Source organism: Halichoerus grypus, chromosome 2 (assembly GCF_964656455.1).
Source record: "Halichoerus grypus chromosome 2, mHalGry1.hap1.1, whole genome shotgun sequence".
In the NCBI taxonomy this organism is placed as follows: Eukaryota; Metazoa; Chordata; class Mammalia; order Carnivora; family Phocidae; genus Halichoerus; species Halichoerus grypus.
Window position 1 is genome coordinate 8,387,075 of NC_135713.1, and position 13,864 is coordinate 8,400,938.

Genomic DNA, 13,864 nt, shown 5'->3' on the forward strand with positions numbered 1-13,864 from the left:
GGCTCAGACAGCAGTAAAAAGAAAACACAAAAGAACATGAAGATAGTTATGGGAGAGGATTTTATTGTTTCCAATTGAGGATTTAAGCACTAGTCTTTGTTACCCAACTTAAGCACTTAATGAAAGGGTTCCCAAAGTTTTTAAGGCTGTTATTTTGATTTATGATTTACCTCTGATGATTATTCTTTATTATAGTGGGTTGTCGTTTTTTTCGTTTATTTTTTAATAACATCTACTCCACAGAACTGCCTCCTCTCTGGCCATGCCAGAGTAAGCACGGACACCCTGAGCTTTCTTGCTGGAACCTCTGGGGAATGCACTGAGGGGCACTGCTGGGAAGCAAAATACTTCAAGCAGCAAAAGGCCGCTTTCTAACCAGTACCCCTGGGTCAGGATGCCAGGCCCTTCCTCCAACTCTGGCCAAGTCTTGGAAAATGCAGAATAACAGTGACAGATCCCTAAGTAGCTCCTACTTGACTGGGGCCCCAAAGGCTGAAGGACCTGTCCTGAAGTCACTTGAGGAGTTTACCTGTGGGATTAAATGCCCTTTGGCACTGGTCCTGATGGATGGAAGGAACAGAGCTGAAGAAGTAGCAAAGGAAGCCCTGTCCTGAGCCTTTCCCACAGGAAGGTCAGCTGCCCCAAACCTCCCATTTAAAAGAATAGGAAAACTGAGCCCTAGGAAAATGATGGGCCTCAAAACTTAGAACCCAAGTTCACTGCTCACCAGCACAAATAAGTTGGTTCCTTGCTCCTGGTGCATAAATAAGCTATTTAATTTGTAATTCACAAAGCTTAGCTGTTTACAATTCAAAGAAAATTAGAGCCCTTTCTGAAGTTTCTCCTGGGGAGTTAATAAGTACAGTTTATATCTCTGATCTTAAAAATCTCCATATTGATATCTCTCCACGCAATTTAATTACGGCGACTTTGATTTGGTATCATTCCAACAGATACGCTTTAATGCCACTCAATAGCCAGGGACAGGGGAGTCATGGGCAGACGGCTGCCACATAGTCCAAGACCATGAGTGTAACTGGAGGTGTTCCTTCCTGCGGAACTGCCCAGGTCAGTGGGCAGCTGGACACGGATCCCTCGCAGTAGGAACTAAAGGTCAAAGTTATCTTTAAAAGCAACCCCTTTGAGGTACTCTCTCCCTTTTTTGTAACTAAACCAATGCAAAGGGCCCCAAAGCCTATTCTCCATGATAGAGGAGCTGTTTTGTGAAATCCCATGCCTTTTCAGTCCCTACACACCAGTTAGCCATTATTCTTCTAAGTGCCAGTTACTTTTCTTGTTGAGAGCTTCTCTCACCGGTGAAAAATAATACCTACTCTGGAATGCAACTTATTTAAAAACTGCTTTGTTGCCCCTGTTGAGGGAGAGAATTAGTGCCCTAGAGTGGGAATGGCAGACAGAGATCACCGGGCTCTCCTATAACAAGAATGGGCACAAACGGGCCCCAAAAAGCAGCCATGTTTTGATAAGGCTTCTGTTAGTGGAAGACTGACTTTATCAGTAATGTGTACAGTGAAGACCCTGAAAGAAGCCCACACACTGAGGTGACTCAGTTTCTGCGACGGTGGCCTTGGGTCCTTCCATATGGATCGATTGTCATTCCAAAGGAGAAGAGAAACAGACATCGACAGGGTTCGTACACAGTCGGAAGAACAAACGGGAACTGTGCTCGGAAAGAAGGCGGTCTGAACATAAAGCCCGCTTAGATTCGTATTTTTTGTTTGTTTTTAAGAAAGATGACTCTTTCCTGGATTTAACTTCCTTGGTTCAGAAGTTTAGGATTTGAAGGGAAAAAAAAAAAGCTCTCGGAGAAAACACTTAAGAAAAAGTTGGATGCGAAAGAAAGTCGGGCGAATGGGGAACGTCATAGTGAGTAATTAATGATAAAAATTATTTCCGCTCCTTTGGTTCTTTTGTCGGTATAAAATGCTGTCAGCCTACAATTAATCATCACCACGACACTACAAACATGGACTTTTAATCGTTCCGGCTACTCGTTTTCCTAAGACATCTGCACATTCTAAGTGAGTACTGGGTGCAAACTTTTCCGGGGAAGTTGTGCAAGCAGGTCCTTCAAGTCATTCTGATTTGCACGCAACTCCCACCGGCTTGCGAGGTTGCGGACCCTGCGCGTCCGGGGTCTCGGCAGCGCGGGCCGAGTTAGTCTGCAGAGCCCCGGAACGGCCCCCAGAGCCCGCGCCCCGGCGCCCCCTCCGCGCCCCGCGCCCGCGCCCCTGGGTTCGAGCCCGCCCTCGCGCCCCGCGGGAGGACAGAAAATGAGAACGAGTCAGTACCGGCGGGCGGGTGTCCGGCTTTCGTCTCTAGCTTCCCCTCGGGAGGCGAAGACATGATGCGACCGCGTGTCCGAGGGGCTGGGACGGCGACGGCGAAGACAGCGGGCTCGCGGGCCGGGCTGGAGGAGCGCGCGAGCGGGAGCAGGGGCGGCGGGGCCGCGCACGGAGGCGGTGACTGCGGCCGCCGGGAGGGGCGCGGCCGGCGCGCGCCGACGTGGCGCGTCCCGCCCACCCGCGGCTGCGCGTTGTCGTCACTGCGCCTGGCTCCGCCCCTCCGGCCCCCGCGCGTGCTGTGTGGTGAGCTTGCGCAGTCGGCAGCGCCACGTTGGAAGTTGTGGCTCGGGGCGCGGGAGGAGGAAGGAAGGCGAGGGCTGGGTGTTTGTGGTGAGAGGAGGCGGGGCTGATGCTGGCAAGGGTTGCTGGCGGAGGTTGAAATGGCCCAGCAGGAGGGTGGCACCTTCCCGGGCCGCCCTCTACCAACCGCCAGATGGACGGTGACGGCGGTGGCGCGCCCCCCGGGGCTGATGTAGGTGGTCTGGGGACCGGCCTGTCTGCCAGATGCCCTCGTCCAGCTCACGCTTGGAGAGATTAATCACGTGCGGAAATGAGACCCCCAGGTGGGACCGATCGGGAGCCCGAGGATTGGAGGGATTTGTTAAGAGATGCTGCAAATGGGAGTACTGCCCGTGAGAAAGCGCTGTGAAGCCAGGGACCTGGACAGAGTTCTAGGACTGTGTTGCGTCTGTGTCCCGTGTGCTGTCTTCTTGTCGCGATGGATCTCGATTCTGTCCAAAGCTGATCCTTCGCTTTCGTGCCCTGGTTCGCATCCTTCCCACTTTCTCAAGCGCTTTGCAATTACAGATATCCCCTCCTGCGCCATCAATCCCGCCTTGCTGAATTAGCGTTCAAACATGCCCAGTGTCTTTAGAAAAGGAAACACTACCATCTCTCTTGGCTCTACATCTACTTTTGACAATACAACTGATCAAAGAGGTTGAGCATCTCACTCCCTCTCATCCCTCAGTCCAGTCCAATCCATCTAGTGATCCTCCAGCCGTACAGAGGCTGCCCCCAAACCGGGAAGGTTCTTTTGCCAAGGTTACTTATGACCTCCATGCTGCCCAATCCAGTGGTCGCTCTTCCACTCTCATCCTGCTTGACCTCTCAGCAGCACTTGACCTAGACGACCGTCCCCCTCCTTAGCTTCAGGGAGGCCACATCCCTGCCTTGACATCAGTGTTCTGGCTGGGTGCTTGGCTGCGAAATCTGTTAGGTGTGTTGGCTTCTTTTCTAGATTTGTAAACATTTGAGTATTCTAAGGCTCAGCACCAGCCTTCTTCTCTGGACTCTGCTCTAGTGGTCACCTATAGGCCCATGGGTATGACCGTCATCCATATGCTTAAGGATACCAAATCTGCAAACCCATTTCTCTACCCCTGTGCCTTCACTAAGCTTCAGGCTACTTCCTTGACCTCTGGATGTCTAAGGAGCACTGCCCAGCTCTGCATCACAGCACACATAGAAATGCACGTTCTACCCATTTGTCCCGGGCTTTCTCCCCACATTTCAACAGTATAATAGCAAGATAGCTGTTGGCCAGGTGGCAGTCATGATATAGTTGTCATCCCTTACATTCGTTCATTCACATCAAAACTCAAAGACAGGTGTCAGCAGCTTAGAAGAAAATCCAAAATAAATAGTAGAGCGCTCTTTTTTTTTTTTTTTTTTTTTAAGGATTTTATTTATTTCTTTGACAGAGAGAGACACAGCGAGAGAGGGAACACAAGCAGGGGGAGTGGGAGAGGGAGAAGCAGGCTTCCCGCTGAGCAGGAAGCCCGATGTGGGGCTTGATCCCAGGACCCTGGGATCATGACCTGAGCCGAAGGCAGACGCTTAACGACTGAGCCACCCAGGCGCCTAGAGCGCTCTTTTTAAGAGATGCTGCATCACTGACACTCTTAATGCAGCAGAGTGAGAAAATCCACAGACAACTATTGATTTGGATTCTGAATGGAAAGAACCTTTAAGGATACCCAACCAATTAATTGTATGAATATTTTCCTTTTTATGTATGTGCGTGAGTACTATATGGTTAAAAACTCATGTCTTAATAAGCCCAAAAGAACCATTTCTAAGAAGTATAAAATTTCTAGGTTAGAAAACATTGTGTTATAGTTTAATTGGCAGCATTTTTGCCTTCATTGGTACATAAAGTTGCATGTTAAGAGTGATGATATTTTCTATCCTGTGACATGTGGCATTCCTAGGGTAAAAGAAGGAGGTTTCTGAGGAAGGAGTCAAGCTATCCAGGGGCCTTGGTGGCCCCACTGGGCTACCCTGAGGCGTCAGAGGATCCATATTTTTGCCTAAGCCCTGTTCTGGGACTACACTGGGACACTTCGATGTGATTGTCATGTCTAGTTTTACTTATTCAAAGCAGAATTCCTGATTCACCCACCTACCCCATAATACTTTCCTACCTAGAATAGCATCCAAACTACAGTGGGGGGTACCTGCCTAATCAATAGCATTGCTGTTGAAGAAGATGTGGTTGTGTAAGCATCTTGGCTTGGAAAAACCACCTGTGTTTCCCAGCCTCCCTTGCAGCCGGGGGTGGGGGGCAAATTCTGCCACTGGAATGTAAGTGGGAGTTTGTTGGGAGATTACTGGCAAAATTTTGCATGCTTGAGGGGCGCCTGGGTGGCTCAGTTGGTTGAGTGTCTGACTCTTGATTTCAGCTCAGGTCATGATCTCAGGGTTGTGGGATTGAGCCCCGTGTCGGGCTCTGTGCTCAGCACAGAGTCTGCTCGAGGTTCTCTCTCTCCTTTTGCCCCCCCCAAATAAAATAAATAAAATCTTAAAAAATTTTTTTTGCATGCTTGATATGAAGACTGCCCTTCCTCTCCTTGACTTCACTGTTGATACTGCCCTGAATTCAGACAAGAAGTGGAAGGCAGAGCAATCCTATTGCAACCATGAGGCGACTAAAGGTAAGCATGCCAAATGCTAAGGGTAGCAGAGCACAGAGATCAGAGGCATGTGGGATTTGAGGTTCTGGAGGCTCTGCAGAGCAATGGCCCTCCCTTGTAGACTGTTGTGTTGTGTGGAAAACAAACCCCTATTAGATCAAGTCCCCGTGGTTGGTGTCTTTACATGCAGCCAAATGCAGCCCCCAACGCACATGGCCTCCCAGGCCCTGCATGATGGGGGCCATGCCCGCCTCTGGGAGCTCATGTCTCATGGCCCCTCTGGCCACCCTGGCCTTTCTGATACTCCTTTAGTGGGACAATCCAGTCCTTCCCTTTGGGCCTTACCATTAGCTGTCTCTCCACCCGGAACCATCTCCCCCAGATTCTTGCACGACTCACTCCTTCTTATTTGGAGTCAGCTTTTCCATCGGGCCTACCTTGCCCACCAAACCTGAAGAAGCCAGCCCAGGTACTTGACTCTCATCCCTTTGTGTTCACAGCACTTCATCCTCATCCAAAATTCCTCATCCATCTTCTGGGCATTAACTCTCTGTCTCCTCTGACTGTAACACCAATCGTGTGTTAGCCCCACGAGGGGAGAGACCTTGTCCAATTTGCCCACTGCATAGGCAGCATCCAAAACCAAAGTGAGCACATAAAAAGCACTCCGTGGATATTCTCCCCCATAATTCCAGAGCATGGATACGTTTAATTTCTTGTGACTGTTACCAAAATGAAGAACAGCCAGTAAGGACTACACAGAGAATGAAAATCCACCTAATGTGTAGGTACCATCAATAGAGATGGCCACGTATCCTTTCTAGCACTTACTTCCACCGTGCACACGTTTGTGTGTGCATGTGTGTATGTGTATGTGCGGGTGTTGTCAAGCCTCACCAGTCCCAGATGCTCTGGATAAATGTCACGCACCACCCACTGGAAGGTTTCTATGTGGCCATGCACACCCAGATATTATTAGAATTGCCGAGTGACTAATCTCATTTGAAGCTCACTCTAATTCTGAGAGCAAGGCAGTTTCACTTCTTTTACCAAGGAGAAGGAAAGTAAGCAAAAGGGAGAAGGAAGGATTGTTGGGCTGATATGGGACACAACTCTTGAGTGCACGCTGGGACCAGAAGCTGGCTTTTTGAAGCCCCAGTCCCATTTTCTCCCACTGTTGGCTGCCTTCTAAGTAGAGTGCTGTGAGCTGTTTCCCCTTATTCTCTAAGTAGACTTGTTCAATCCCAGATGGTGCTGGAAAAAATGGTGCCGAATGTAAGATACTTCTGAATGTGAATACTGTGAGCACCGGAAAAAGTATTTGAAGAAGGAACAGAAAGTGCAGATCCTCTCCTCCACGTGTGTGTGTTGTCCCCTGGGCTCCAGCACTGAACCTCTCTCAGCCTGTGTCCTTATCTGCACGATACCTCAGAGGTGTGAACACTCACCTCCTCAGGGCTGGTGTGAATTCAGGATTAAGTGCTGCTTACAGGCTGCTGAGCTCTTCGTGGTCACATTAGCTGTCCACAAGATCCTGAGACCCAAGGGCTTCTCCATCCTCACTGATGGAGAAACCCCGCCTGTGAAAGGCCAAGCACAGGGATCGGTGGCTGGTATGGGGGAGACCCGAGAGAACCCTGTGCTTGTCACCGTCCTGCTCTGTAAACCGTAACATCCTGTATTATGTAGTGTTACTACTGTGAAGGGAGTTTTCATTAGCACTCAGGAAATAGGTGAGTTGTCCTAGGGTGTATTGAAAGTACCCCACCTATCAATCAGTTTGATGAACGTTGCTTCCTTATTCCAGACTGGCCCATAAATTCTGTCTTCTTGCGCTGTTTGTCTCACAGATGAGGATTTTTATATTCTGACTCATTACACAGCACTTCTCTTCCATTGTTGATATTGCTCAGAAAGGGAGGGCAGCCTTCTTGACTTAGTAACATCCAAAGATTTCTTATTATATTACGGAGGTTTTAAAGAATATTAATTTAAAGATAATTTATGTGACACCCCCACACATACATGTACAGTACTTAAGGAGAATATGCATGTCCTAGAGTCAAATAAAAATAATAGAATATCACATGTCTTACACATACACACACACACACACACACACACACGAGGAATCCTTTGGGATTCATTGGGCTTCGACTTGTCGGTCACATGGTAATCTAGAAGCACTTTGGGTCATTTTTCAAAAGTAATTCAACAGCTAATAAAGGACATGGAGGTCAATTTTGGTCACATAGGAGGTTATCCTTTAGCTAAGGATATTTGGAGAAAAAAAACCCAGCCTGAATCATGGCAACACATTCTTCTTATCTGTATTTGGAAGTGAGAAATAGAAACTGCAAAAAAGATGAGTGGGCTACAGCCACGAATGCTGATTTCCCACGGAACTGCAAATGCTGTGGAGTCTGTTTATGAAAAGTGTGTTTTAGCGAGAGACGTGGGGTGGGGGCAGGGATAATTTTGTTTCTGGCTCTTTCACAGAGTCATGATTTGACCTTGTGCAAAGCTACATCCACATTCTGGGATTATAGTTCCATAGTGGAGGCGATAACACGAATCTCACTCAGGGATTCAAGTAGTTATTCAATATTAGTCTTAGCATTTATCTCCTTATATAAAATTCTTACAAGGGTATCTGAATTGTTCTAAGTATAAAAAATAAACATGACAAAGACATCAAGAATAAAGAGGTTTTCAGCAAGATAAAATCATCTCAAGGGAGTCTGAAATTGAAGAACAACATATATTGCTTAGATTTTTTTTTTTTTTTCTTAATCTATCCAGGATTCAGTGGTCCTAGGACATTATTTTACCCTTGTCCCATTAAAAAATTTGGAAGTTTCTTCAGGGGTGAGTATGTCATTTTTAGAGAGCTAAAGTGAAAGACAAACAGGACGTTGAGAGGCTGCTTCGGCCTTTCAGCCGTGAGCCTCTGCTCAAACTTTCCACTTGGGATTGGCCAGGAAGGAGAATCTACAAATGGCGGAGAGCTGGTCTCGGGGTTTCCAGACCAAGTTTTGAGACCCAGCCTGATCACACAGATGTGTGACACCGGGGAAATGCCATCGTCTCTGAGTTTTGATGCCTCTCTCCCCTTAAGAAATGGGAGTAATAATGCACCCTTCTAGAAAGTTTACAAGAAGTGTATGTGATAGCATATTGAAGATGCTGGGTAAACTTTAAGGAACTAAACACAAGTCTACCCAAAGCACATTACTTGTTAGAGATTTTAGAGAAACGGCAAAGTAAACATGACAGACCATGATGACTATTCAAGACATACCTACACAAGACAGAACAATTGTCTGTCTTGTATGTAATATACAAGACAGAACATGATGAATATTCTGGAACAATACGAGGTTCCCAGTGATTTGTGGATGGGTAGGAATGGTGATAATGAACTGGTTTCAAGGGTTAGGGGACATGGAGTCGAGCTTTGCAGGTTGAGCAGAATGCCTTTCCAGTCGACAGGAGGCAGAAGGAGGACATACCATATGGAGGAATAGCAGAGGAGAAGCCTGGAGGCAGGAGGCAATGGTCTGTGTGCGCAAAACAGTGATTCCTCCAGTCTGACTTGAGGGTGGGATGAGCACGGAAAGGTAACAGAGGATCAGGAGGTCCTGGATTAGGGTCTGGCTGAAGAGAAGACAGTGGGATTCTCATCTTGGCTTCTTGCATTCAGTCTCCTGCAATATCACATCTTGTAGCCTCTGGGATGCTTTCTTGTACACTCAAGAGGAAATGAAAGTGGAAAAAAGCAAAAAGCATTTCAGTATCATAAAAAAAAAAAAAAAGCTTTGACCTTACATTTCCTCTGAATGCGTATAGGGAGCCTCCAGAGGTCCCTGGACCACGTTTTGAAGATTGCTGTTCGGGATCATTGTTTAGACATATATTGATTTAAGATTAAGAATAAAAAAGAATTTGGGTTAAAGAAAAGAACCACCACACCATCGTTAGTGGGGATGTCAGCCCTACAATAGGCTTGGACCGCAATGCCATCTGGTATTCCCCAGCGGTGGTCCAGGTCAGCAGGTGGACACTCAGGGGCTCCCTCTTCTGAGCTGATTCGCAGGTGCTGGGCCAGCCGGGTCCGATGGGAGGGTGGTGCGGGATTGTCTTCCTGAATGACAGCCGCAGCCCCCGATGTCTGGGCTTCCTTGCTTACCACAGCTGTTTCCAGATCCACAAAGCCCTCATGCTGTGCTGCTTGCCTTCAGAAAGGCAGTTTGAGCAGTCTTAGAGTTTTGATAGTCTTATAGACACCAGTTTTCAAAAAAGCTGTTTTCACAGGCTTTTCAAAAAACCGAGATGGGTAACATTGTACAAGTACAATGTTGATTTGATACATTAATATATTGCAATATGATCACCACCTTAACATTAACTAACATCTCTATTAGGTCACATAATTATCATTTTTGTGTGTGCAGTGGGAACAATTAAGACCTAGTCTCTTAGCAACTTTGAGATTTATGATATATTATTGACTATAATCACTGTGCTATGAATTAGATCTCCAGAATGTATTTATCTACTAGTTGCAAGTTTATACTCGTAAACATCTCCCCAATTCCTCCAACCTCCAGCTCCTAGTAACCACCAATCTACTTTCTGTTTCTATGATTCAGTTCTTTTAGATTCCACATATAAATGATACTGTACAGTTATTTGTCTTTGTCTCATTTATCTCACATAGCATAATGCCCCCAAGAACAATCCCATTCACAACAGCCTCAAAACCAATAAAAGACTCTGGAATAAATCTAAATAAGGAAGTGAAAGATCTGTGTACAATGAAAACTACAAGACTTTGATGAAAGAAATTAAAGACACAAACAAATGAAAAGATAGCCCATATTCGTAGACTGGAAGAATTAATATAGTTGAAATGTCCCCACCACTCAGAGCTATCTATAGAATCAATGCAATCCCTGTCAAAATTTGAAAGGCATTTCTCACAGAAATAGAAAAAACAATTGATAGGTTTTTAAGTGAGGAATGGTGAATGATCTCAAAGAGCTTGTTGGCTATTTCTTTCCCTTCCAAAGCTGCGTGTTATGACTTATCTCAATAGGCATAGATGTTTTGACTACTACATAGTAGATGTTTGGACTACTTTGATGTAAGAAGCACTTTTTATGAATACATTAAAAAAAATAAAATTAATATACTTTAGAAGACCTAAGTAATAGAGCAGTGTCCAAAGGTGAAAGCAATAACCCTGTCTCAATAATCCTGTCAGCATTAGAATCTACCACATATGACATCTGGCTTCCAGAAAAAAATAGATAAGGATTCTTTTTAACTACCTTATTTAGTACACTGTCCCTCAATTTATGCTTGTCTAGTGTTTCCCTCATTGTTAAATAGAGGTTATGGGTTTTTAGAAGGAAGACCATAGAAGTGAAATGCCATTCTCTTCACATAATTTCAAGGGCACATGTTATCAATATGACTTATCATAGGTGATGTTCACCTGGATTACCTTGCAGATAGAAAGGGCTTTAAGTATTGTTATTTTATGGGTTTAAGTTAATTTATTGGTGATTTCAGCTCTCAGGAATCAGCATGAACAGGGGCTTGGGTGGGTTTGGCTTATTTATTGCTCCTAAGTTATTTGCATCATAACATTCAAGTGATGAGCCTGTTATCAATAAGCAAATACACGTCCATGATTCTGGAAGATACCTTTGGGCACTTCTCTCTCTCTCTCGCTAGTGAGAGGGAGTGAGTTTCATGCTCTCTCACTATTCTGAGGTTAGAGATGGCAGATAATTTCCCTAACAAACTTAAAGGCTATTTCCCTGCTGAAATTACCTGGGTTTCTTTTTAAGCTATCTTTCTTCCCAGTGAAATGATTTAAGAAAATTGATTAATTCTTTCATTCGGGCTGAAGTCTCTGTGTGTGACTGCAGGCTGAAGGAGGCTGTATATGTGTGACTGAAGGATTTCGGAGGGCGTCCTGGTTCTCACCATGTTTTGAGGAAAGCCAGTTCTGCTCTTGCTCAATTTTTAGGAAAAGGTCCGAGCTTAGGAAATACAATTGCGATTAATCCAGATAAGAACGAATCTCAAGTCCATCCTTCAGGCTTGGAGGGACCCTCTGGGGCACCATTCAGAGCTTTTTACTGACATAAATTAATAAACTGCCTTTGGCCATGGAAAAGATAAAAGAAAATATACAAGCTTCAGTAGCTTGCTTGAGACTTACAACATGACTATTCATCTTCTTAACAAAGAACCATGGAGGCTTTAGGTAAAGAAACGCTACACTTAGGCTATTCCTTGCAGGGTCCGTGGAAAAGGTGAAGTTTGATGTGACATCACACCCACAAATAGCAGAGAGTAACACGCTGGGCCGGGCTTGGGTGGGTTTGGCTTATTTATTGCTCCTCATCACCTGAGGATGATATTCTCCCTTCCTCCCCTCTGCTCTTCCTTTCTCTCTTCTCTTTATTATTTTCAGAAAGATAAACCTAGTCTGAATAGTTATTGGAACATTTGTGGAATATGGCGGAGCTCGTGGGATGAAGGAGAGGGCGCCAATGGCCTCTGAAAGGAGGCAAAGCAGGGAAGCTCTGGACCCACCAAGGGCTGAACTTCTGTCTGGGCTGCTGTGAGAGGACGACCCCGTGCGATGGTGCATTTTGTGTGTTAACTTGGCTAGGCTGCAGTACCCAGATATTTGGTCAAACGTGATTCTAGATGTTTCTGTGAAGGTGCTTTTTATTTTATTTTATTTTATTTTATGTTTTTAAGGATTTTATTTATTTATTTATTCATGAGAGACAGAGAGAGAGGGAGAGAGAGAGAGAGAAGCAGGCTCCCCAAGGAGCAGGGAGCCTGATGCGGGTCTCGATCCCAGGACCCTGGGATCATGACCTGAGCTGAAGGCAGATGCTTAACCATCTGAGCCACCTAGGCGCCCTTTATTTTATTTTTTTAAATGATTTTATTTTATTTATTTATTTGAAAAAGAGAGCAGAGTAAGAGAGAGGACAGGAGTGGGGATGGGGGAAGGGCAGAGCAAGAGGCAGAAACAGACTCCTCGCAGAGCAGGGAGCGCAACGCGGGGCTCGATCCCAGGACCCGGGATCATACCCTGAGCCAAAGGCAGACACTTAACCGACTGAGCCACCCAGGTGCCCGTGAAGGTGTTTTTTAGATGAGACTAACATTTAACTCAGTAAACTGTGAGTAAAGCAGATCACCCTCCATGATGTGGATGGGCCTCATCCAAATAGCTGAAGGCTTTAATAGAAAAAAGACTGATCTCCCAGGAGGAAGAGAGAATTTTGCCAACAAACCGCCTTCAAACTCAAGCTGCAACTCATCCCTGGGTCTCTAGCCTGCTGGCCTACCCTGCAGATTTTGGACTCACCAGCCCCCATAATTGCACGTGCCAGTTTCCTAAAATAAATCTGTCTCACTCTCTGTCTTTCTGTTTCTCTCGGTCTCTATCATCTATCTATCTATCCATATATCTATTATCTATCTATGGAGAGACAGAGACATCCTATTGGTTCTGTTTCTCTGGAGAACCTTGACTCATACACTCAGCTACAACTGTTTCATTCTCAATCTCCATTTGAGATTTGATTCAGAGAACACGAAACATCCTTGGGTCTCAAGCTACTTTAATTCAGGTGCTATGTTTTAAAAGACCTTTCTGGGTGTTGTTAAATAAGGTGAAGGGGCTAGAGCATTTCCAACCCAGCGAGTTAAATAAGGAGCCCTGTTAACTGACTAATCAGGCTGAGAAGACCTTAAGTAACATTAAATTTGACTATGCCCTGTTACCTATCTTAAAATGTTACTGATCCTTCCTGACAGGTTTGTCTGGAATTTGATGTCAAGAGATAGGAACACTCCTGTTATCCATTGTTTATTCATTGTGAAGGTAACCCTTTAACCTCATACCTTCTGTAACAGCAAGAACTGCATCAGGTTCTAAACCTACCCGTTGCTGGGAATAGCGTTATTATGCCTACTGTTAATGACTCAAGCTGCAAAATGACCTCACTGACCTTGTATCAGTTTAACTCACCACCAGAGAATATATATATCTTACATAAATTCTCTTGCTTGTCAGAAGATTCTCAGACCTTGGGGTCTAGTGTTTCCTCCTTGCACACTTACAAATTGCCCATAAATAAAAAGCACTGCCTGTAATGGATTTTTTACATGATGGGAAGTCTTGCTCTCCACCCCTTTCTCCCTCCCCCCCCACCCCTCCCCCTCTTCTTACCTTGCTGTTTACTTCTGATACTAAAGTCTGTCCCATCTCATCAGACCCAAAGTTCACTGCAGGCTCTCTCCATCCACTTCCCTAGGCTCTCTGCTTTTATCCCAGGCTCCCTGGGCTTCATTTCCAACTTCTCCAACTTTCACTGAGGTGGCTGGAGAACTGAGTGTTCCTTGAGACTCTAGATAGCAAGCTGGGTCTGCTACAGTAGGTGAGAGACTGAAAGGAGCCCTGTCCTTATCATCAACTCATGTGGTGATCCTGGAAGACATCCCTCCTGGGGTCCCTGTCCCATTCCTACCATCCCAGGGGAA

General features: G+C 45.6%; 1 protein-coding gene and 1 long non-coding RNA gene across 8 annotated transcripts in view; one reads left to right on the top strand and one right to left on the bottom strand.

The window, feature by feature from the left end:
- DAP (death associated protein) overlaps positions 1 to 2,544 on the bottom strand; it is a 66,426-nt gene extending 63,882 nt beyond the window's left edge. Inside the window, exon 1 of one of the 2 annotated variants that reach the window (XM_036104737.2) lies at positions 2,313 to 2,522. In XM_036104737.2, coding sequence (XP_035960630.1) covers positions 2,313 to 2,367 — 55 coding nt within the window. In that variant the 5' untranslated portion in view covers positions 2,368 to 2,522. Of the gene's footprint in view, positions 1 to 2,312 lie in introns of both variants that reach the window. The other variant, XM_036104733.2, reaches the window with a different exon arrangement.
- Positions 2,545 to 2,630: 86 nt separating this feature from the next.
- Positions 2,631 to 13,864, top strand: part of LOC118543609 (uncharacterized) — a 57,798-nt gene continuing 46,564 nt past the window's right edge. For 5 of the 6 annotated variants that reach the window (XR_013445484.1, XR_013445487.1, XR_013445486.1 and 2 more), the window contains exons 1-2: positions 2,631 to 2,929; positions 5,203 to 5,302. This is a non-coding gene — a long non-coding RNA (uncharacterized LOC118543609). The other variant, XR_013445485.1, reaches the window with a different exon arrangement.